This window comes from Bombina bombina, chromosome 4, assembly GCF_027579735.1.
Source record: "Bombina bombina isolate aBomBom1 chromosome 4, aBomBom1.pri, whole genome shotgun sequence".
NCBI classification, from domain to species: Eukaryota; Metazoa; Chordata; class Amphibia; order Anura; family Bombinatoridae; genus Bombina; species Bombina bombina.
The window spans coordinates 1,195,589,397-1,195,616,601 of NC_069502.1; the positions used below are offsets into that span (position 1 = coordinate 1,195,589,397).

Genomic DNA, 27,205 nt, shown 5'->3' on the forward strand with positions numbered 1-27,205 from the left:
ATACACATGTGGCATGGCTGGGATCTCCTGATGACATCACTGCTACTGCTGACTGCTCGTGTGAAAGCTATGTCAAGCATTTTAAAAGCTTGTGTTTGTGCCTTGTTCCCAGCAGCAGCAGTTGGGAGCAAGGCCGGACTGGGACCAAAAAACGGCCCTGGCATTTTAGGGCAAAAAGGCCCCTCCGCTTACCATTTCTTATTCACATACATGTAGGCACACAACATATACAGCATTTACATACATGCATCCACACACACTAAATAGCATTCACTTACATGCACACAACACACACCACTTACATGCACACAACACATAATTCACATACATATAGACACAACACACACACACAACACAGCATTTTCATACATGCAGATGCACAACACACACTACCCAGCATTCACATACATATACACGCAGACACACAACACACACTACACAGCATTCACATACATATACACGCAGACACACTACACAGCATTCACATACATATACACGCAGACACACTACACAGCATTAACATACATATACACGCAGACACACTACACAGCATTCACATACATATACACGCAGACACACAACACACACTGCACAGCATTCACATACATATACACGCAGACACACAACACACACTGCACAGCATTCACATACATATACACGCAGACACACTGCACAGCATTCACATACATATACACGCAGACACACAACACACACTGCACAGCATTCACATACATATACACGCAGACACACAACACACACTACACAGCATTCACATACATATACACGCAGACACACTACACAGCATTCACATACATATACACGCAGACACACTACACACACTACACAGCATTCACATACATATACACGCAGACACACTACACAGCATTCCCATACATATACACGCAGACACACAACACACACTGCACAGCATTCACATATATATACACGCAGACACACAACACACACTACACAGCATTCACATACATATACACGCAGACACACTACACAGCATTCACATACATATACACGCAGACACACAACACACACTGACAGCATTCACATACATATACACGTAGACACACTACACAGCATTCACATACATATACACGCAGACACACTACACAGCATTCACATACATATACACGCAGACACACAACACACACTGACAGCATTCACATACATATACACGCAGACACACTACACAGCATTCACATACATATACACGCAGACACACTACACAGCATTCACATACATATACACGCAGACACACAACACACACTACACAGCATTCACATACATATACACGCAGACACACAACACAGCATTCACATACATATACACGCAGACACACAACACACACTGACAGCATTCACATACATATACACACAGACACACTACACAGCATTCACATACATATACACGCAGACACACAACACACACTGACAGCATTCACATACATATACACGCAGACACACAACACACACTAGACAGCATTCACATACATATACACGCAGACACACAACACACACTACACAGCATTCATATACATATACACGCAGACACACAACACACACTACACAGCATTCACATACATATACACGCAGACACACAACACACACTGACAGCATTCACATACATATACACACAGACACACTACACAGCATTCACATACATATACACGCAGACACACAACACACACTACACAGCATTCACATACATATACACGCAGACACACAACACACACTACACAGCATTCACATACATATACACGCAGACACACAACACACACTACACAGCATTCACATACATATACACGCAGACACACAACACACACTACACAGCATTCACATACATATACACGCAGACACACAACACACACTGCACAGCATTCACATACATATACACGCAGACACACAACACGCACTGCACAGCATTCACATACATATACACGCAGACACACTACACAGCATTCACATACATATACACGCAGACACACAACACACACTGCACAGCATTCACATACATATACACGCAGACACACAACACACACTGCACAGCATTCACATACATATACACGCAGACACACTACACAGCATTCACATACATATACATGCAGACACACAACACAGCATTCACATACATATACATGCAGACACACAACACACACTACACAGCATTCACATACATATACACGCAGACACACTACACAGCATTCACATACATATACACGCAGACACACTACACAGCATTCACATACATATACACGCAGACACACAACACACACTGCACAGCATTCACATACATATACACGCAGACACACAACACACACTGCACAGCATTCACATACATATACACGCAGACACACAACACACACTACACAGCATTCACATACATATACACGCAGACACACTACACAGCATTCACATACATATACACGCAGACACACTACACACACTACACAGCATTCACATACATATACACGCAGACACACTACACAGCATTCACATACATATACACGCAGACACACAACACACACTGCACAGCATTCACATACATATACACGCAGACACACAACACACACTGCACAGCATTCACATACATATACACGCAGACACACAACACACACTACACAGCATTCACATACATATACACGCAGACACACTACACAGCATTCACATACATATACACGCAGACACACAACACACACTGACAGCATTCACATACATATACACGTAGACACACTACACAGCATTCACATACATATACACGCAGACACACTACACAGCATTCACATACATATACACGCAGACACACAACACACACTGACAGCATTCACATACATATACACGCAGACACACTACACAGCATTCACATACATATACACGCAGACACACTACACAGCATTCACATACATATACACGCAGACACACAACACACACTACACAGCATTCACATACATATACACGCAGACACACAACACACACTACACAGCATTCACATACATATACACGCAGACACACAACACACACTACACAGCATTCACATACATATACACGCAGACACACAACACACACTGACAGCATTCACATACATATACACACAGACACACTACACAGCATTCACATACATATACACGCAGACACACAACACACACTGACAGCATTCACATACATATACACGCAGACACACAACACACACTACACAGCATTCACATACATATACACGCAGACACACAACACACACTACACAGCATTCACATACATATACACGCAGACACACAACACACACTGCACAGCATTCACATACATATACACGCAGACACACAACACACACTGCACAGCATTCACATACATATACACGCAGACACACAACACACACTGCACAGCATTCACATACATATACACGCAGACACACTACACAGCATTCACATACATATACACGCAGACACACAACACACACTGACAGCATTCACATACATATACACGCAGACACACAACACACACTGCACAGCATTCACATACATATAGACGCAGACACACAACACACACTACACAGCATTCACATACATATACACGCAGACACACAACACACACTGCACAGCATTCACATACATATACACGCAGACACACAACACACACTACACAGCATTCACATACATATACACGCAGACACACAACACACACTACACAGCATTCACATACATATACACGCAGACACACTACACACACTGCACAGCATTCACTACAGATGTCAGCCCTCTATGCTCTGACCCAGGTACAGTACTGTATCTTATTGTGACTGACAGCTCTGTGCACTAATGAAGCCAACAAAGAGGAGTAAAAGCTTCTTTGCAGATTTTTGCATCCCTGGAAGTTCAATCATTGACAAAGCCCTGGGAAAAGGTTAGCTACAGCAATGAGTGGAACTGGCTACACATGCAGCTTGATCAGCATATTCCCCCTTTAAACAGATTGCACTCTGCTTGCCTGTCTACAGCTGCCTGCCCTTCGACAATGCCACAAGAAATGTCAGTGCCACTGCCCATAACAGGAGGAAATAGAAAGAATCTCTGCTCTGCATAAACTACAGCAACAGGGAAAGGACTGTAAAGATTAAATGTACTACCCACCTTGTAGTAACTTCCTGACTTGTTGCTGCAGATGGTCCAGGAGTGAAACGGGAACTGGCTACACCCACAGCTTCAGCCTCCTGCTTACAGATCAGCATTCCCTCCTGTTAACAGAGCCTGCGCTCTGCTTGTCTGCCTGAAGCTGTCTGTCCTTTCCCCTTACCACAGTACATGTAACTGCAGAATCTACACTGCATAACTCCAGCAGCAATAGGAAAGGGGCTATAGGGTACACTGAAGTATCTCTCACTGACATGCTGCAGGCACTCCCACCCCCGGCAGACAAAATATGCTAATGAGCTGTGCCTGTGTCTGCAATGAGCTCCGTAACAGCACTGACTGAAGCTGTATCTCTGTCAGAATCTCTCACTCGCTGTGCATTTTTAAAAAAATCAGATCTCTTCTGCTAGTGCTGTGCTGTGTATTGCAGGCTGTTTATTTGCAAGATAATCTTGCAAATAAACAGCCTGCAATACACAGCACAGCACAGAACTAGCAGAAGAGATCTGATTTGAAAAAGCACAGTGAGAGAGAGATTCTGACAGAGATACAGCTTCAGTCAGTGCTGTCTGTTACAGAGCTCAGTCTCCACTCTCCTGCAGAGCGTCCCCTCAGTGACTGTCTACCTAAGCAGCATGGTTCAGGCAGTAGCCCTATTTCACGCCTGAAATGACTAAAGTACCAGGCAATCTTACTTACTCCCTAACTCAGTCAGATTCTGCATGCCGCTGCCCCCCCATAAAAAAGCACAATTAAAACAATAAAAGTTTTCACTTAGCTGCTCTGATTCAGGGCCCCCTTGCCTGGCAGTAAGTCCACTCCTGCACATGCTGGCTGCTATCTTCTGGCTGCTGCCTGAGATGCTCCTCCCAAACACACAGTTCTTAGTGTGCGAGTGTCACGTGACAGCTGGCTCCCGCACACTAAGAGCTGTGCGATAAGGAAGGCAATGGGCTGGCCTGTAGGTGGCGCTGCAGTCAATGCAGGCTGAAAGTGGAAAAAGCTATTGCCTATACTTCTATCTATCGCACGTGCGATAGATAGAAATATAGGCAAAACAGCCCTTTCCACTTTCAGCCTTAAGAATTAAAAACTGCAGTTTTAATGTTTTTTTTACTCAAAACTGCAGTGGAGCCTGCAAGATTGTTTTATTTTATCAACAATAAAGTTTTAAAAATGTATTTATTTATTTTTATTTCTAACTTTTTTTTTTTCATTAGGGGTCAGGGGGTTCCAGGGGTCAGGGGTTCCAGGGGTCAGTCAGGGGGTGCACGTGCTCAAGTGCTCCTATAGAGGAGCCTCCACTGCATACACTGAGGATGTTATTACATTATTTGGTTGTACCTTTAAGGGCTCTAGGCTTGTTTGGCTGAGCTCTATGTATCTCTACGATTTTTGTGATTTTATACATATACTGCTTTAAATGTGATATATAGATCATAATAGTTTGCATAAGAAGTACAAGTAATATGTTGCTTGCAATCAGATACTATCATGTTGGGGTGCTCTATTGATAATTTGACTCTTATACTATACACAAACTTCTGCCTCTTCATGCTTATTACACTACATATATAAGCCCCCTATTGTTTATTTGCACCTACCATGTTATAAATATATTTTAAACACCTCATCACATAATAATTCTATGTCTGCAGTCTATGTATGTGACGTTCCGCTGCCTGCGGCCGGGGCGGCGGGACGCCTATATCTTATAAATTTATAGCTCTATAGCATAATTTTGGACATAGTTTTCCACCAGAATGCAAATTACTGCACTTGATTACTGTTTATAACTGCGCTTTATGGTAGAGCTCTAGCCATGTTCCCAATATTCCATTTACAACTGTTGTATAATCACGACAAACATATGTGATCTTAATATTGATTTTATTTGACCATATATACAGGAGTGCTGGAACCATAATATACATAACTACCTGTTTTATGCGCAGATTTCTATTATACCAAGACATCCTGTTTAAAGATGTAGGCTGGTCCTGCGCTAGCATCTAGCTACATATTTTCTTGCCTGCATATTTAATACTGGCGCTGCATAACCCTTGTAACCTGCGTCAGCTTAGACTCTTGGGTCTCAGTGAGCAGAACTCAGCCTTAGCCCATGCACACCTAGTCCCCCGCATAGATATAATACTTTGCTCTATCGTAGTTTGTTTGCTCATCTAATTTTATTTCAATTCCCACCTCCTCCCCCCCATATTATATTATATAATTTACCTCTTCTAAAGGGGCTCACTAAGCGTTTTTTCTAGCTTGTACCGCACCTTAATTACTCTCTCTTTTTTCATAGCCAAACTGTCTTTAATGACAGCTAAAAGGGATTGAATCTGGTTATGTTTGCATGTTTTTCTCCTGTTACAATCCCCTATAGTTTGTTAATCTAAAAATTTTTCAAAATCTGAGGTAAATAGAATTAGACCCATGAGTGGTCTTCTTTATTCCAGGTAGTCTCCTATTGTAGCAATAATCTAACTTAGTTGTGGGTCCAAGAGCGAACCTTTCAATGAGAAGAGGAGCTTAACTTATTGTTGGCATGACCGTATTGTGTTACTATAAAACAGTACTAACAATATTTTGCTCGTTATCTTATTGGCAGACATTACTAATAACGTATATATTCACTTCATATCTATTGTTTGATGAACCTTATATTATATAACCTTTGATAACACTTATGGAATGTTTTAATATCATCTTGTATGCCAAATTTCACCTCAATAAAAATTATTAAAAAAAAATAAAAAAAATAAAGCAACTTTAATTGCGTTCGTTAATTTCCCTATAGCGCGCATAACTCGTTATCTAGGTGTTTGTAAATATAGAATTATTATGTTCAAAATTTACTATTATTTTTTTTATTTGTTCACATTATCTTTACTTGTAGCCATATTGTCCGGTTTGTTTTATTCTCTGAGAAGATCTGCTCAAAATATTAATTTATCAAATCATGGACAAAGGTGTGATAACTTTCCACTGTTTATTGGAACTCAATGAAATACAGTGTGCATGTTCTCAGGTGCAAGTCTAAACATATTTCCTATTCAAAGTTTTAAATATACCATTTAATCACAGCATCCTAGTGGGTGGCACATACAAATAACCACATATCAGGTCCACATTCACTACAAGACTGTTTTATTTATTATTCCACTAGACATTTTGTGTCATCATTATTGCCATGGCTTTGACAAAGTACATTATAAATTACTGAGGCAGAAAACCCAAAACTATCTATTTAAAGGGACTGCTTACTCAAGAGAGACTGTTCACTTAGCTGCAATAACAAAGTTTTAGACAGTAAAGTAGATCATTGAACATAACTAATGTAATATTAAAACTTTTTGATTTAACTGTTTAATTTATGTCCTAACCATTAAGCTCCACGATCCTGAAACACCCTGATAAAAGGGCTAGACAACAAAGCCCTGTTAGCCCACCCATGACCAATCATTGTGCTTTATTTGATTAGATGCAAACAATAGTAAGTTTGCATTGCACGTGCACAATCTGCATCTAAGGCACATGCACATTGATTTCGAGTTTTTTTTTTTACGATTTAAAGCTTACGCAGCCCCATCCTGCAGCTCAGCACATTTACAGCCCTCCATTAATAGATCCTACCATTAGCACTTGTTGTGTGCTTTTATTCTCTCAAGCAGGGATGGAACAATAAACTGCAAATAGCTGCACAAACATTTGTTTCATTTCATCCCTTTTTCTGTGGCTAAGCAATATTTTGTGTGCCCCTTGATGTCTGTCTTAATTATAGTAATAAAGTATAGGTGCATTGGATATTTTGTTGCAGCTTAATACGTTATACATTTTATTTATTTCAGGCTGCTGCTTTATAACAACTACAATGCTTCAAAAAAACGTTCAGTTTGCTCAGAGCAATATTGTTTACCACAGCTGCATTTGATAATAAAATGTGCAAGGGTAACACTATTCACAACTATTACTTCTGATATAATAACGCAGTAAAGTTCACAAAACATTGCTTTGGACAAAGAAAGCCACCTATTCAAGTTTTGTTGCAGGACTGTCAGAGACGTTACTTCTGATATAATAATGCAGTGAAGTTCTCCAAATGTTGTTTTCAACAAATTGTGCTGTAGGACTTTAATTTTCATTTCAGATTCCATTAGTAATTGTAAAATACTTTGTGCCTCATTCTCCTTAAGTTACAGCATCACTGGTGCTATTGGTTTATTTCTAAAGTCTATATAAACATATGTACAGTCAAGGCTGACCATATTTCCTTGAGACAAAAACGGGACATTGAGATGTCAAAAACGGGACAGGGTTAAAATTCTTTATTCATAGGGAAAAAAGTAAGATTTTAACAAAAGTTCTTTTATGACATGAATATAAACTATTGAGCCAACAATTATCCTTAGCTGAGTTGCCCAAAATCATTGTTACATGGTGGATAAACTGAGAAAAATGTGGAAATAGTTACTTGATAATGATAATTGTTATTTATAACGTCTGTACAACCAGCACTGCAGCAGCATAATAATAAGCATAATTAATGACAATTTAATTGATTGACAGGCACAGACACTGGTCTTACTTTGGCCATGCACAATTCTTGCAAAACTTAGACATTTGATCTACTTGATCACTATGTTTGTATGTTCACACTGTGACACAAGAAGATGGTAAGAATTATCTCTCTTGTGATGGTCAGCCACTAATTTGGATGATGGCAGAGGCAGATCATCATCACATCAGATGATGACAGATCTAGTCCGACTCCTGTCCTTACTAGGCACTAGCTAGTAGTTCTAACTTCCCTCTCGTGACCAGTCTCTCTCCTCAGTTCAGTCTGACAGCTCACGACTGAGTACTGACCTGCTGTCACTTGCTTTCAATGATCACGCCCCTAATTTTGAGTGCGGGCGGCATAGACGCGGTGCTGTGGATCATGTGGGCATTGCCACCCAACCCAAACCCTGCAGTTAAAAAAAAACTACCCTTCCTGAGTTTTAAAAATGTTAGTAAGTGGTATGTGTGCTAAAAAATGACACTTGCGCTTCTAATAACCCTCAAAACGGGACAAGATGAATATTATTAAAGAAACGACGGGACAGTTGAAGAAACATAAAATAACGGTACTGTCCCTTTAAAAACGGGACATATGGTCAGCCTAAGTCAATATAAAGCATATGCCCATGAAATCGAAAGCACACTGCAGTACTGATTCATGTCTGGCAGGAGTTACATTTCTGTAGGGAGCTACTGCTACAGTCACTCCACTCACATACACCAGCAGTGAAGTATGCAACTCTGACCAATCCAGACCAGACAACTATGCTGTGCTGAACATGGAAGAGCTTTTATTGTGCAAAGGTCCGTCCATGTTCAAACTTGCGGTTATGTCATGATTAGGGGCTGGTGCATGTGCTATATAACAAAATAACCTTGACGTACGTATAGAAATTAAAGTTTGGGGTATAGTTTATACAATTTTTCAACAAATATTTAAAAAAAATCTCTTTCACGAAAACAAAGTATTAAGGTTTCACATAGTGATATGTTTAAATATTCCTGTTGTTTGTTTTAAAATAAATACAATTTTGGGTAAACTATTATTTTAAGAAGAAACAGTGTCATACTGATGAGCCCCAAAATGACAAAGCCACATGTTTTTTTCTATTCAGTATGGAATACATGGCATGTGTGTAAAATACAACCCCAATACCGAAAAAGTTGGGACAATATGGAAAATGCAAAAAAACAGTCATTTGAAAACTCAATTCACCCTGATTTTTTACTTTGTGAATTTAATGTATTTTCAAAACTATACACTTATTTTGAAGCTGATGACTGCAACACGTTACAAAAAAATTAGGATAGGGGCAATTTAGGAATAATAGTGATGTGACAAGTTGAAATAAGAAAATGATTTGAAACAGGTGAGGCAATCGTGTAATTATAGTATAGGCCTAGTCCTTCAAGAGCAAGGATGGGTCGAGGCTCACCAATCTGCCAACAGATGCTTCAGCGAATAATCCTACACTTTGAGAACAACATTCCCGAAAGACGAATTGGTAGGATTTGGGGCATTTCACCTTCTACAGTGCACAATATAATTAAAAGATTCAAGGAATCCAGTCAAATATCGGTGTGTAAAGGGCAAGGCTGAAAACCACTTCTGAATATGTGTGATCTCCAATCCCTCAGATATCACTGTTTTAAAAACTGTCATGTTTCTGTAATGGATATCCTGATATGGGCTTAAGAATACTTTGGTAAACCTTTGTCAATCAACACCATTCACTGCTGCATCCATAGATGCAAGTTAAGGCATTACTATGCAAAGCAGAAGCCATACATCAGCACTGTCCAGAAGCGCTGCCAACTTCTCTGGGCTTGGGCTCATCTGAGATGGAGAGTAGCACAGTGGAAAAGTGTTTTGTGGTCCAATGAGTCGTGTTCTCCGGGTCAAAGAGGAAAAAGATCATCCGAGCTGTTATCAGTGTCAAATCCAAAAACCAGCATCTGTCATGGTATGGGGGTGTGTCGGTGCCCATGGCATGGGTAACTTTTACATCTATGAAAGGACCATTAATGCAGAAAAATATGTATACATTTTGGAGCAACATATGCAGCTATTCAGATGTCATCTTTTCCAGGGATGTCCCTGCATTTTCCAGCAGGACAACGCCAAACCAAATTCTGCCCAGATTACAAGCGCATGGTTGCGTAAACAGAGAGTGTGGGTTCTAGCATGGCCTGTCTGTAGTCCTGACCTGTCTTCAATTAAGAATCTGTGGCACATTATGAAGCACAAAAAAAGCAACGAAGGCCCGTACAGTTGCGCAGCTGAAGACATGCATAATGTATGAATGGGTGAAAATTCTGCTTGCTGAACTTAACCAACTGGTGCTAATTTCTTAGACCTTGAAGGCCTCCTCTTATTTGAATGCATTTTCACATTTTTTCACCACTAGAGGGTGTTAGTTCATGTGTATCATATAGATAACACTGTGCTCATGCACGTGGAGTTACCTAGGAGTCAGCACTGATTGGCTAAAATGCAAGTCTTTTAATAGAACTAAAATAAGGGGGCAGTTTGCAGAGGCTTAGATACAAGATAATCACAGAGGTAAAAAGTTTATTAATATAACTGTGTTGGTTATGCAAAAACTGGGGAATGGGTAATAAAGGGATTATCTATTTTTTAAAACAATACAAATTCTAGTGTAGACTGTCCCTTTAACTGTGTTTGAAAGATCATACTTGCTTTATGCATACCCCAGGTAACAATAAAATGACTGCCTGTATTTGTAACTATCTCTTAGGTAAAGTTCTAATATTTTGTATTCATGTATTATTATTATTATTATCGGTTATTTGTAGAGCGCCAACAGATTCCTCAGCGCTAATTTTAATAGCAAACACCATAACCTTTCAGACACAAATTAAGCCAATTAATCATTAGGTAACAAGATTAGTAACGTCTCTAAACCTTGAACATTTTTAGTTTTGGGTAAACATGTGAGCAGATGTGAGTTGTATCCAAATGATCTTCTCAGTTGATATTTTTATATTATAGTCACAATGTCTGAAGAGCTACCCAGCTTGATTAAGAATAGTGAAAAACACACAAGAAATATGTGATTCCCTTCCATTTCCCTTTCTTTACATCCTTTTCTTTCTTTCTAACTGTTTTCTTAGTCTTTCAGAAATATGCAAACACTCACTTGCAGTGTAATTATTTTCTGTCTATTGTGTTTTCTTGCAATGTTTAACTACAGCTATGGTTTTTTTCCTACACTTTTTTCACTTTTGTTTCTCTAGATTATAATGGAAGCCTGGGAAAAGGGATTGAACCCTAAAGGTAACTCTACAAACCCCAGCAACTGGGACTTCAGCAGCTCGTTCTTCTTTGCTGGGACAGTCATTACGACTATAGGTAATTAGATCACAGCAGTGGATCTGATGTGTCTAGCTATAAATACTACATTGATATACAGATTTGCTTATAGGTATTTTGTTTCTGTCCACAATTTTTCTGCTTGTAATCATATTGCCGTGAAAACCTAATTTGCCAAGAAGATTTGGCCAAGGGATTCATTGTTTCATATTATGGACAAAAGACTGATAAATGTACTATACATTGTGACTCAATGAAATACCATGCACATGCGCTCATTTGCATGTCTGAAAGTATTTACAATTTAAATTTAAAAAAAAACTATAATCACAGCATCTTAGTGGATGGCATATGCAGATAATCACATATCAGGCCTTCTTTCATTCCAAAACCATTTTAAGACTAAAAATGAATATACAACCATTCATTTGAAAAAGCACACTGCTTAATGCATGAGTCAAAGCAATCATAAACAGCCTGTTTAAGGGGACACACGGTCATACAGATGAGCTCCAAATGGGCAAAACCAGCTTCCCCCCCCCAGTATAGCATACAAAACTCATTTGTAATATAACTGTTATTTTTATGTTATCTTATAGCTATTCTTTAACTTAAGGATTGGCACTTTTACTTCCCCCGATTGTAATGCTAGTCTCAGAATATACTTGAGTGACAGCAATACAATACAAAGTTAAATAAATATATAGATATAAAATCCAAAAAACAGGCACGGACTCCATGGACATTTTTCAAATGTTCTTTAAAGGGACATGAAACCCAAAAACACTATTTCATGATTCAGATAGAGAATACAATTTTAAACAACTTTCAAATTTACTTCTATTATTTAATTTGCATCCTTCTCTTGTTATCCTTTGCTGAAAGATGTATCTAGGCAAGCTCAGGAGCAGCAGAGAACCTAGATTCTAGCTGTTAATTGGTAGCTAGCTGCATATATATATTGATTGTGATTGGCTCACACATGTGTTCAGTTAGAAACCATTAGTGCATTGCTGCTCCTTCAACAAATGATATCAAGAGAATGATACAAATTAGATATTAGAAGTAAATTAGAAAGTTGTTTAAAATTGTATTCTCTATCTGAATAGTGAAAGAAATAATTTAGGTTTCATGTTCCTTTAATGTGCACACAAAATAGGATGTAATTTTTCATGGATCTCACCCCTTCATCAGACTTGACTTAGGACTTGAATGTCAGGCCCTGATGTCTGATATACAGTATTCAACATTTTAAGATGAAATCCACTTATTTAAAATACTGATATTAGAATACAATCTTCATTCATTAGCATACTGTCGTCCCGATGATCGAAAGTGCTGCAATGCGGGAAAACATTCAAAAGGGATCCGTTGTGAAGTCGAGAAAGTCAAAATATTCCAAAGAACTGACAGTACTGTTTTAAGGCAGCATTGCCAAGAGGCATCTTACCATACATTTCAGTGAGTGGCGATGCTTCTCTGATATATTCAATGCAGCATCGACCCCTACTGTATATCATAGGTGTAATGCAAATGATCCCTTTACACAGTACTGTATATCATAGGTGTAATGTAAATGATCCCTTTACACAGTACTGTATATCATAGGTGTAATGTAAATGATCCCTTTACACAGTACTGTATATCATAGGTGTAATGTAAATGATCCCTTTACACAGTACTGTATATCATAGGTGTAATGTAAATGATCCCTTTACACAGTACTGTATATCATAGGTGTAATGTAAATGATCCCTTTACACAGTACTGTATATCATAGGTGTAATGTAAATGATCCCTTTACACAGTACTGTATATCATAGGTGTAATGTAAATGATCCCTTTACACAGTACTGAATATCATAGGTGTAATGTAAATGATCCCTTTACACAGTACTGTATATCATAGGTGTAATGTAAATGATCCCTTTACACAGTACTGTATATCATAGGTGTAATGTAAATGATCCCTTTACACAGTACTGTATGACAATACAATGTAGACGTGTCAGCACAAACTCAAATCCTGTCTGTACACTACAATAGTCAATTAAACATATCAATAATTCCCCTGCAGGAGCTGGAGGATTGTAGGTATATGAAATATGTACATGCATTTTTTACTGTTTATTTATATAAGCATAGTGTTAAAATATGTATGTAAACTTTAGGCGATATTGTAAAAATCTTGTATTATGTCCTTTGGTGTGTTTTTTTAAACTTATTTTAAGAATGCGATTGCGAGTTTGCAATATTCATATTTTTTCCTAATATTGCGTTTGAAATGCCGCAATTGCGTGTTATCGCAATGTAGCAAACGTGTTCTATATTAATAACTCGTTTGCTATTGTATGATTGCAGTTTTATATGTAAAACACAATCGCCCCATCGCAATCACAATATTATGAACCATTTTAAACTTTCCAATTTACTTATATCATCTAATTCGCTTCATTCTCTTGCTATCCTTTGATGGAAAGCATACCTAGGTAGACCCAGGAGCTGCAGTGCACTACCGGGAGCTAGCTGCTGATTGGTGATTGAAAATATATGCCTCTTGTCATTGGCTCACTTGTTATGTTCAGCTAGCTCCCAGTAGAGAAATTGTGCATCTTTAGCAAAGGATACCAAGAGAATGAAGCAGATTTGATAATTGAAATAAATTGGAAACTAATTTCTCTGTCTTAATCATAAAAGTTTACACAGTTTTCTAACTGCAAATAAAAACAAAAACATTTGACATAATGTCTTTCATTTAGATGCTACTGTATTAATTACATAAAGTGTGACTATCCGTCAGTGTTTGTACAAATATCAACATGAAAATATCAATTTAATTCAGGGGATAAATGGCTGTTTTAACAATACGTCACTGGTTGCTTATTTCTATTAAATTAACTTAAAAACATACAGCTAGATTATGAGTTTTCAGCTCTATAGGGAAATTAACGACCACCAAAAAAATGGCGTTATTTCACCTCCCTATAGCGCTGCTATTACAGGTTTTGAAAAAGCAGGCTTGTACGGGCGATATGGTGGCGTTGAGCTCCATACCGCACCGAAATACAAGCGCTGCTTTGACGTGCTCGTGCACGATTTCTCCATAGACATCAATGGGGAGAGCCAGCAAAAAAGAAGCCTAAAACTTGCAATTGCGGAAAGAAAAGCTCCGTAACGCAGCCCCATTGATGTCTATGGGGAAATAAAAAGTTATGTTTAAACCTAACACCCTAACATAAACCCCGAGACTAAACACCCTAATCTGCCGCCCCGACATCACCGCAACGTACATTACAGTTATTAACCCCTAATCTGCTGTCCCCGATATCGCCGCCACCTACATAATGTTATTAACCCCTAATCTGCCGTCCTTAACATTGCCGCCACCTAAATAAAAATATTAACCCCTAATCTAATATTAACCCCTAATCTGCCGCCCTTAACATCGCCGCCACCTACATTACAGTTATTAACCCCTAATCTGCTGCCGCCAATGTCATCGCCGCCACTATACTAAAGTTATTAACTCCTAAACCTCTGGCCTCCAACATCACTAACACTAAATAAATATATTAACCCCTAAACCTAACCCTAACGTAACCCTAACCCTAAACCTAACCCTAATGAAACCCTAACCCTAAACCTAACCCTAATGTAACCCTAACCCTAAACCCTAACACCCCCTAACTTAAATATAATTAAAATAAATCTAAATAAACCTTACAATTATTATCTAAATAATTTCTATTTAAAACTAAATACAAACTTACCTGTAAAATAAAACCTAAGCTAGCTACAATATAACTAATAGTTATATTGTAGCTATCTTAGGTTTTATTTTTATTTCACAGGTAAGTTTGTTTTTATTTTAACTAGGTAGACTAGTTAGTAAATCATTATTAACTATTTAATAACTACCTAGTTGAAAATAAATACAAAGTTACCCGTAAAATAAAACCTAACCTGCCTTACACTAAAATAAAATTAATTAAATTATTAAAATACAATTTTCTAAATTACAAAAAATAAAAAATGAAATTATTAAAAATAAAAACGAATTACTCCTAATCTAATAGCCCTATCAAAATAAAAAAGCCCCCCCCCCCCAAAAAAAAAAAACCCTAGCCTACACTAAACTGCCAATGGCCCTTAAAAGGGCCTTTTGTGGGGCATTGGAAGAAATCCGCTCTTTTACCTATAAAAAAATACAAAAAGCCACCAACAGTAAAACCCATAACCCAACCAACCAACTCCCCCAAATAAAAACTTATCTAAATAAACCTAAGCTAACCATTGCCCTGAAAAGGGCATTTGGATGGGCATTTAGCTCTTTTACATTGCCAAACCCTAAGCTAAAAAAAAAAACACCCAAAAAACCCTTAAAAAAATCTAACACTAACCCCTGATGATCCACTTACATTTTTTGAAATCCGGACATCCATCCTCATCCAGCCTGCAAAGTCATCAACCAGGTGGCAAGAAGTCTTCATCCGGGCAGCCTCTTCCATCTTCATCCAGCCAGCGAAGTCCTCATCCAGACGGCAAGAAGTCTTCATCCAGACGGCATCTTCTATCTTCATCCATCCGGCGCGGAGCAGGTCCATCTTCAAGACATCTGGTGCAGAGCATCCTCTTCTTACAATAGTCGCTGGAAAATGAAGTTTCCCTTTAAGTGACATCATCCAAGATGGCGTCCCTTACATTCCTATTGGCTGAAAGATTTATATCAGACAATAGGAATTAAAGGGGAAAATCCTATTGGCTGTTGCAATCAGCCAATAGGATTGAGTTTTCATCCTATTGGCTGATTGGAACAGCCAATAGAATGAGATCTTAATCCTATTGACTGATTGGATCAGCCAATAGGATGAAAGCTCAATCCTATTGGCTGATTGCAACAGCCAAAAGGATTTTTTCCCCTTAAATTCCTATTGGCTGATAGAAATCTTTCAACCAATAGAAATGTAAGGGACGCCATCTTGGATAACGTCACTTAAAGGGAAACTTCATTTTCCAGCGATGATCGTAAGAAGAGGATGCTCCGTGCTGGATGTCTTGAAGATGGACCCGCTCCGCGCCGGATGGATGAAGATAGAAGAAGCCGCCCGGATGAAGTCTTCTTACCACCTGGACACCTGGATGATGACTTCGCCGGCTGTATGAGGATGGATGTCTGAACTTCGATAACTGTAAGTGGATCGTCGGGGGTTAGTGTTAGGTTTTTTTAAGGGTTTTTTGGGTGGGTTTTTTTTTAGCTTAGGGTTTGGGCAATGTAAAAGAGCTAAATGCCCTTTTAAGGGTAATGCCCCTCCAAATGCCCCTTTTCAGGGCAATGGTTAGCTTAGGTTTATTTAGATAGGTTTTTATTTGGGGGAGTTAGTTGGTTGGGTGGTGGGTTGTTTGTATTTTTTATAACAAGTAAAAGAGCTGATTTCTTTGGGGCAATGCCCCGCAAAAATCCCTTTTAAGGGCCTTTGGCAGATTAGTGTAGGCTAGGGTTTTTTTTTTTTATTTGGGGGGCTTTTTTATTTTGATAGGGCTATTAGATTAGGAGTAATTTGTTTTTATTTTTGATACTTTCGTTTTTTATTTTTTGTAATTTCGTTTTTATTTTTTTTGTAATTTAGAAAATTTTATTTTAATAATTTAATTATTTTTATTTTATTGTAATGTTAGTTTTTAGTGTAAGGCAGGTTAGGTTTTATTTTACAGGTTACTTTGTATTTATTTTAACTAGATAGTTAGTAAATAGTTAATAATTATTTACTAACTAGTCTACCTAGTTAAAATAAATACAAACTTACCTGTGAAATAAAAATAAAACCTAAGCTAGATACAATATAACTATTAGTTATATTGTAGCTAGCTTAGGTTTTATTTTACAAGTAAGTAAGTATTTAGTTTTAAATAGGAATTATTTAGGTAATAATTGTAAGGTTTATTTAGCTTTATTTTAATTATATTTAAGTTAGGGGGTGTTAGGCTTAGGGTTACGTTAGGGTTAGGATTAGACTTAAGGTTAGGATTCCGTAGGGGTTAATATATTTATGTAGAGTTAGTGATGTGGGAGGTCAGAGGTTTAGAGGGTTAATAATTTATTTTAGTATATTTCGTTGTGGAGGGCTTGCGGTTTAGTGGTTAATAGGTTTATTATAGCGGTGGTGTGGACGGACGGCAGATTAGGGGTTAATAATCTTTAAATAGTGTTTGCGATGCGGGAGGGCAGCAGTTTAGGGGTTAATAGGTTTATTATAGTGGCAGTGATGTCGGGGAGCGGCGGAATAGGGGTTAATAATTTTATTTAGTGGCGGCGATGTCCGGAGTGGCAGATTAGGGGTTAATAAATGTATTATAGTGTTTGCGATGCGTGATTGGCCTCGGTTTAGGGGTTAATAGGTAGTTTATGGGTGTTAGTGTACTTTTTAACACTTTAGTTATGAGTTTTATGCTACAGATTTGTAACGTAAAACTCATAACTACTGACTTAAGATGGCGGTACGAATCTTGTGGTTATAGAGTTTACCCTCACTTTTTGGCCTCCCAGGCAAACTCGTAATACCGGCGCTATGGAAGTCCCATTGAAAAAGGACTCTTTTAAAAGTGCGGTACTGCCGTTGCGTGATGGCCAAAAAGGTGTGCGGTACACCTATACCGACAAGACTTGTAATAGCGGCGTTAGGGAAAAAGCAGCGTTATGAAGCATAACAATGCTTTTTCACTCATAATGCAAAACTCATAATCTAGCTGATTATCAGAATAGTTTAAATGATATCACTGCTGTGTAAGGGAAACTTTATTTGTTCACATTCTCTAAAAGCATAATCCAGATAATTAATAAAAGGATTGTTTTTTCTTTTGCAGGTTATGGTAACTTGTCCCCGAGTACAGTTGCAGGACAGGTCTTCTGCGTGTTCTATGCCTTATTTGGGGTCCCCCTGAACCTGGCATTTCTGAACCAAGTCGGAAAAGGATTAAATAGTTATCTGATAGCTCTGGGAAAATGTGCACAACGACCTGGAGAATCTGGGGTACAGTCCTTATAAATACACTGCTATATCCTCTCAATCTTTATACAGAAGCTGTATTATAAAAAGGAAATCATCCTGTAATGACTAAAACAAGTTCTAACCAGGATTTATCAAATGTTTGTAACCTCGTTTTCTTCTGTTATAAATGTATTGCAGGTCTTTTTATGGAACCTTTAGCACACACACAATCTGGTTTATACTTCAAAAGGACATGAAACCCAATGTTTTGATTCAGAGCATGCAATTTTAATTAGTGTTTTATTTCTATTATCTCATTTGTTTTGTTCGCTTTGTATCCTTTGTTGAAAAGAATACCTAGGTAGGATACCTAGGTAGGCACAGAAGCTGCTGATTGGTGGTTGCACATACAAGCATCTTGTCATTGGCTTTCAGCCAGTTCCCAGTAGTGCATTACTGCTCCTTCAACAAAGGATACCAAGATAATTAAACAAATTAGATAAGTGCTGAACTAAAAATGGGCCCTGCTCCTAAGCTTACATTCCTGCTTTTCAAATAAAGATACCAAGAGAACGAAGAAAACTTAATAATAGGAGTAAATTAGAAAGTTGCTTAAAATTGAATGCTCTATCTGAATCATTAAAGGAAAAAAATGGGTTTCATATCCCTTTAACATTGTATTTGTATAGCCTCTAGAAGTTTTTAAATACATAATATAGTATTTTACCGTATAATATACACATAACACACTACATACACATATACATTATGCCCAATAGTGATCACATACATACTGAATATATGGGTGTTGGAGTAGCCTGTGTTATAATAGGTAAACATTGGCGTTAATTTCTAATGTTGCAAACAAATATCCGCCAACTTAAAGGGCCATGATACCCAAATGTTTAAACACTTGAAAGTTCTGCAGCTTAGCTGTAAAAAGCTGACTTGAAAATATCACCTGAACATCTCTATGTAAAAAAAGATATTTTACCTCAAAATGTCCTAAGTATACACATCCCATTGTAAAGGACTTTAAGCAGAAAATCAGTATGTCTGTCCCGGGACCTGCAAGGGAGCGAGCCTCATGCACACTCATGTTATTTCCCTATTTAGCTTAAGGAAGTTTACTATGAAATCTCATGAGAGTAAAGTGAAATCTCATGAGATCACATTAAAAGAGTTCATGATATCAGCACTGCTGATGCTGATTGGTTGCAGTTCATTTCTTCCTTACTTTTTTTTTTTTTTTTTTTTTTTAAACCTGCAGCTGGGCAGTTACTGAAGTATAACTTTTTACAGAATACTTACTCTGGTGAGGAAGGTGTGAGGTAAAATATGTTCCTTTTTTACATAGAGATGCTCAGGTGATATTTTCCTGTCAGCTTTTTACAGTTATGCTGCATCACTTTCAAGTGATTTAGCATATGAGTATTATGTCCCTTTAAGTGCAACTTTTCACACATAACTGTCACGCTACCCTTACAGTAACTATGAGCTAGATTACAAGTGGAGCGCAAAATATTAATTTTGTAAATGTGTGTTGGTATTACAAGTTAGTCGCAATGCGAATGCGCGCTTCCATAGACTCAAATTGTAGCCTAGTTCTCATGCAGGGAGACACGGCATAAGAACCTAGCGCAGTGAAGGGGTTAGTCGCGCAGTGATGGGCAGCAAATTACAAATATATATGAATATATATTTATATACACATATTAACACATAAATATATATATATATATATATGTATATAAGCATATGCATATATTTGTACAGGGGACACAGAGTTCCCTATAGACCACTATGTAAAGACACGTTTACCATTTTAAAAAAGTAGCAATAACCAGCTACTTGTAAAGGCTTGTTATTGATTACACTCTCGGAAATGGGCACACGATAAATTAGCGCTCCGCTTGTAATCTAGCAACTGAAAGAAATCTACTGAATGTAAAGTGATTTTTTTTAACTTTTACAAAACAGAAACCATTTTTATATTTAGTGAACAGACACTATATGATGTGTAAGGATACTTTGAAAACATGCCATGTCTATGTTGTCGAGAACCACGCTCACTGACTATATTCAGGTGTTTTTGAACAGGAGGCTATCCCTACAGTTTACTATGGAAGGCTCATTGCCACATGTCTGGACAGCAAGGCTCAGCCCACTTTTTTACAACATATCGCCCAGCGAATGGGTTGCGAGACTGTTGAGACTTGAAATGATCATTTCTCACTGATCTGACAATCCTTTTATCATCGGTTCTTCTAAGGCCACAAGATATGGTTCCCTTATTAACTTTTTCACTGCTGAGCCATTTACAAAATGTTTGTTTAGAGGGAACACTGCATCAGCCATACTTTTTTTTTTTATAAATATTGCATTTAATTATAAAAAAAACATCCCATGATTTATTTTCTAGCAAGCCCCAGGTTTATCCTGTGTTTAATACCAATAGATAATTATGAGTAATTAGTGTAAACTTACACTTGAATAAAGGACACATAAATCAAATGTTGTCACAAAAATCCTGACACCAAATGCCCCTCCATGACAGCCAGTGGGTATTGCAACAAACATATAAACTCAGCACTGTAGAACATAATCTGATTAGTGTATTATTTGACATAGCTGAATATTGTAATATTGGTTGTGAAACTAAAAAATAAAATATTTGTGCTGTTCTAAAAATATTTTTCTGGTATCTGGTTCTTCTGAATTAGAGATTGTGAAGCTGATAAACGATAAATATAAAAAATAAAGCGTGGTTTAAAAGTATCAACTAATTTATCTGCCCCCTAATCATTAATGCATATCAAGGAGAAGCCATTTTTGTAAGTGAGTTAGTTTTTAACCGGGATATGAGAACCATCCTTTCTGTTTTCATTTTGGTACTGACTGTGCCTTGGTTTGTTTCCAGCTAATGAAGAAACTGATAGTGGCATTTTATCTGCTGGCTGGATCACTCCTCTTCTTGGTCTTTCCGCCAATGATCTTCAGTTACGTAGAAGGATGGAGCTATGGAGAGGGATTTTACTTTGCCTTCATCACTCTCAGCACCATAGGATTTGGAGATTATGTATTAGGTAAAGTACATGTTCCCATATATTAATAACCATCCTTTTAGTACTGATGTTTCATGTAAAGTTGTGTATACTTAATAAGGAGACATAAACACCACTAAATATGTAGTTATATCCAGTATTTAAAAATGAGTCACATTATAATGTAAACATATATATTTACTTTACTTCTTACTTTTATGTTTTAATTTCTCAGGAACTGACCCAAACAAGCACTACATATCTGTATACCGGAGCCTTGCTGCACTCTGGATCATTTTTGGCCTAGCTTGGCTTGCGCTTGTTTTTAACCTTGCGGCAGAATTTGTAGAGAAATTGCTGCGCTTCAAGATGCAGAAAAAGCATGCCATAAAAGAGGAGAAGGCTGTGAGTAAGTCAGAACGTTGCCCCCATAAAGCACAAATGTAACTTTGGGATTGTGGAGACAAATAATTGGGTTCAGACAGCTACTTGATTGAGGAAATCCATAACCAACTACTGATACCTACCTTATTGTGGAGAACAACAAACATGTACATGAATAGAGGCGTGTCTGAGTAATAAACACATTTCAAATATGGAGAGTCTAACTTTGTATAGACACATGAATTACTCAGGAGAACCACAATGGGGAAAACACATTTGCCTGGCTGTTGGAAGTCACAGCTGAGTACAGATATCGGCCAAGCAATGAAAAAAAACACAGCAAGACACAAAATTTACTGAAGATCTATAGTGGTGCACACAGCTACCTAAATGAAGAGCCACAGATAGGCACAGATGTGACATTTAATAAAGACTACACAAGTATGGTATAAAACTGAACACACTGAAGACAGAGCCAGCAGGGTGTAATCTTACTAAAATGAGAGCCAATCTTGGTGTAGACCCTGACCTTAGTGAATGCCCATTACTGGGTACAGACTACTTTCTTAATGAGTAGACCCAAAACACATAATAGATACTTCAAGCACCATGGAGGAACACAACTGAATGTGCTTGGAGGAACACAACTGAATGTGTTTGCATAAAGATACCATTTACAGGCTGACCATTGAGACAAACTCTATTAATGATTTGTAGAACAGGTTAGTTCAGCATACGGCAGCCCATGGCAACAACCTGGACCTATTTTGTAAGTAGGCTATACAAGATGGGGAGCAGGCATGCTGTTTCCATTGTATATTTACTCTTTATACTTGAGAGGAGGCAATCTGTGTTAATTCTTACCACATTCTTCGTAATTAGATATTTTATTTTTAAACCTGCCCACACATCCCTACATAGCATAATAAAATAATGCAGGTGTGTGTGTGTTAAAATCAAACCACTAGCTTATCTCTTTGCAAATGCAAAAAAAGTGGACAGCACACTAAGGGGAATGTCATTGTTCCCTCCTCTGGAGTCATACTGTCTCTGTCTCCGTGTTACCCATTACTTCACTAGTGGGCTTCAAAACTCTATTTAGGAGGAGGGGGAGGTCTGAAAGTATAGCAAGGTAGAAGACACCATACTTCAGTATCTTTTGTATGCTACCTCCTGTTCTGGAATGTAAGGATGTGACGATTCACCCTTTTTCTTCATCATACAACTTCTTTGATGACGGTATTAGTTACATGCAAATAGACCAACTCGATCACATGGAGAATATATTTTCCATCCCTACTCAATGTTTCTAAGCTCTCAAAGAGTAAAAGTGATTTTGTTATATTATATTTAGGAAGTTCTTTCACCAGCCTTATTAAACCCACTCTGGCCCTATGTGATACAACAGCAAACCCCAGATATAGAACTTTAATTAGGTACATACACAAACATGTTACTGTGGAAGGCGACAAATCTGTGCACATACTTGTCTGAATGTTCATCATCATAGATTGTCACACACCTGCCTTACTATGGGGAACAAAAGGCGTATACAGATACTTGTACCTGGATATAGACAAGTGTATACTAATAGCAAGACTAAAACTGGTGACCGGGAAGAAACATTACTCATACAGACTGAAGTCTGATTTGTGTAGATCAATCTTTTGTACACAAAGCTGGATATTCTCTGCCTCCAGATGTTAAAGTTTCAAATAATCACTTAATATATTTTTTCAGCTGTTGCAATAATAAATTATTTTGCAATAAATATCTTATCTTAATCCTTGTTTACATATTAAGAAAGTGTAATCACAGGTCATTGTTGTAAATGCTTTAAACCTAGAAAAAAGACTATTTAAATATTTTACCTTTTATTAAGTTAGTAACTTTTGGGCAAAAGTAGAGGACTTGGACCTTGGATTTGTTTTACTAGTGCGCCGGTCATAAACTCAAATCTGTAGTGGTTGGTTAACTTTGTCAATAAATACACTGCCCCTGTAATGTTTCCTGAATTCCAAACCTACTGTAGATCTGTTCTCAAATTATAATTGTCTGGTCTTTTTAACTATTTAAATTCCTTTTATTTATTAAGTGCAATTTTAATTTAATTTTCATGTTTTTCTTGATGAGTCTATGCACGTTGAAATGCCTAATTAACATGACACTGCTTACTCCCCTAATAGCAATTTCAATACTAGATCCTCCTCTTCCTATTCTGAATGTAAACTTATCAGTAAAACATGGGCAGCTGCAGTCCAGAGTCCCAGGGGGAAAAAAACTACATCTACCAGCATGTGTAAGTATATTCTGGCCAATCAGAGTACAGGTCACCTTCTTCTATTAATCAGAGCAGTCTGCAAGGAACCTATGAGTTGGAGGAAGGAGAACAGAACTAAGGCAGATTATTTAATATGTGCACACCGGTTGATAAGATGATGTAAATGCTTAACAAATATTTTTTTATGGTTTCCTTGTCTATGGTGTTGCCAGAAATGTAAAGAACTCTATAATGTCACATATTTGTACATTTGTAACTGATATTTTAGGTCATTACTATAAAAATTGTATACATAGTATAATATTATTGATTTAAAAGGAAATTTGAAGATGCATTTGGTTGTATGCACTAAGATGGACACTGTATATGACTTTTCATGTGCTTAGCATAAAATATTAGCACAAGTGATACTTATACAGGATTTAAGCTGATTTCTTATGTTTACTCTTAAAGGGACAGTCAACACCCGACACAACAGGATGCCATATTTCTGAAACCCAAATGAAGATCCGCCTACACCGCATCCCTTCTGTATTACCTATTTCCTTGTCCTAGTAATCACTCATGATATATGCGTTATTCTGCTCGAAATATGGCCGCCTAAATCTTCCCCATCTCTATGCCATTTTAGGCTTGTTTATGTAGGTATTGATGACGCTCATCATACGTCATTGCGCATGCGCATTTGTAAACAATTCAGATCGCAGTCAGAAATCCGACGTAACCTTTCAATGCCGGTGACAATTACCTCTTATTATTGTAATAAGGTACTGTTACAAATAGAATCCAGCAGAAACAATTTTGTGAAATAAAGTTCTGCTTTTTTGGTTCCTATACAATCGCGCATTTGCAAAATTCCGTAAATGAGTTTGAAAATTCTGACTGAGGATTGCATTCTGATTAGTGGATGCTTCGAAAGAGAAGGTAGATACGTATTGGTTGGGGGGAGTTAGGCAGCCATATTTCGATCTGATTAACTCATGTATCGTGGATGATTACTAGGACAAGGGAATAGGTAATACAGAAGGGATGCAGTGCAGGCGGATGTTCATTTGGGTTTAAAAAATATGGGATCCCGTTGTGTCCGGTGTTGACTGTCCCTTTAAGTAACCTATGCAACTGTATATATAAGAAATGTTAATGAACTGAGCTATGCCTGATTTTGGGGTCATAGTACTCCCTTCAAGATATGAGCAATGAACTACAGATTGTAGCAACAGAAGATAGATGACCACGAATCTGACTACATTTTATAGCACTTATAGTACTTTATTTAAACTGTAATAAGTTTTTTTAGGGAACTTGGAACATTTTTCAGCATACTGTGCTTGCAAAGGAAAATAACTGCACATTCATACGCATTAAAAATTATGTGGGATGTGAGGTACAGAATAGGGAAGGGTCGAATGTTTTGCAACATTCAGAAAATGAAACAAATTTTAACACATTTGTTTCTTCGTTTTGAATTTCGACTGTTTGCACAACATTCTAACATTTGTTTAATGTAATAGTATTTGTTATGTTTTCTTTAAATGTAATATTCAAATTATGCAATATTCGAAATAGAAACATTAGAATTATTATATTTGTATCTATTATGTATCAATTTACTAAATTCCCTACCACATGAACTATTGAACTTCTGAATAATATTTGTTAAATTGAATATTACATTAAAAATTTCAAATGTGGATATTCGATTAGCTTGTGAACATTCAAAACTGAAAGTAACATTCGATTACCGAATTTTAATGGATTTTCATTCTTATCCACATTCGATTGTTGAAAACGAATGTCCACAGGACTATTCGTTCTACCAAACGAATTACACTTTCAGAACATTCGCCCATCCCTAGTACAGAATAGCTGTAAATCCTGCTCACACAAACTTGCAATAAAGTTAGGTTACTCAAGAGGTGAAGAGATTATGATTTCAATAATGATTCACCTATATTTTAAAGGGACATTATACACTAGATTTTTCTTTGCATAAATGTTTTGTATATGGTCTATTTATATAGCTCATACAGGGTTTTTAAATGTATAGTTTTGCTTATTTTTAAATAATATTGCTCTGATTTTCAGACTCCTAATCAAGCCTCAAAGTTTTAGGAGAATACTGATGTATACCTACTCCAGCTTGCTCCTGTTTATGTAAAGGGTCTTTTCATATGCAAAGGAAGGGGGAGGGGGAGTGTATGTTTTTCCCCACTTGCAGTGGGTGTTCCAACTAACTTTTTAAAGAGCTAAACAGGGATCTTCTAAGTACATTTTTAAATGGTTTTATACTGGATTTTATTATTATTCTTTATAGTAATGTCTATTACATGCAGTTACATGAAAATTAGTGTATACTGTCCCTTTAAAGAGGCATACAAATTCAATATAATTTTCATGATTCAAATAAAGAATTGCAGTGTTATTCAAGTTGCTGTATAAACCCAGAATACTATTGGCAATTTTGTCTTTTTAAGTTTG

At 37.4% G+C, this 27,205-nt stretch overlaps 1 protein-coding gene across 1 annotated transcript in view; it reads left to right on the forward strand.

The window, feature by feature from the left end:
• Window positions 1-22,898, forward strand: part of KCNK16 (potassium two pore domain channel subfamily K member 16) — a 193,677-nt gene extending 170,779 nt beyond the window's left edge. The window contains exons 2-6 of the mRNA XM_053712810.1: window positions 11,957-12,071; window positions 18,894-19,060; window positions 21,939-22,104; window positions 22,298-22,467; window positions 22,698-22,898. Of these exons, the coding sequence (XP_053568785.1) occupies window positions 11,957-12,071; window positions 18,894-19,060; window positions 21,939-22,104; window positions 22,298-22,467; window positions 22,698-22,898 (819 nt within the window). The remainder of the gene's footprint in view (window positions 1-11,956; window positions 12,072-18,893; window positions 19,061-21,938; window positions 22,105-22,297; window positions 22,468-22,697) is intronic.
• Window positions 22,899-27,205: the final 4,307 nt, after the last annotated feature.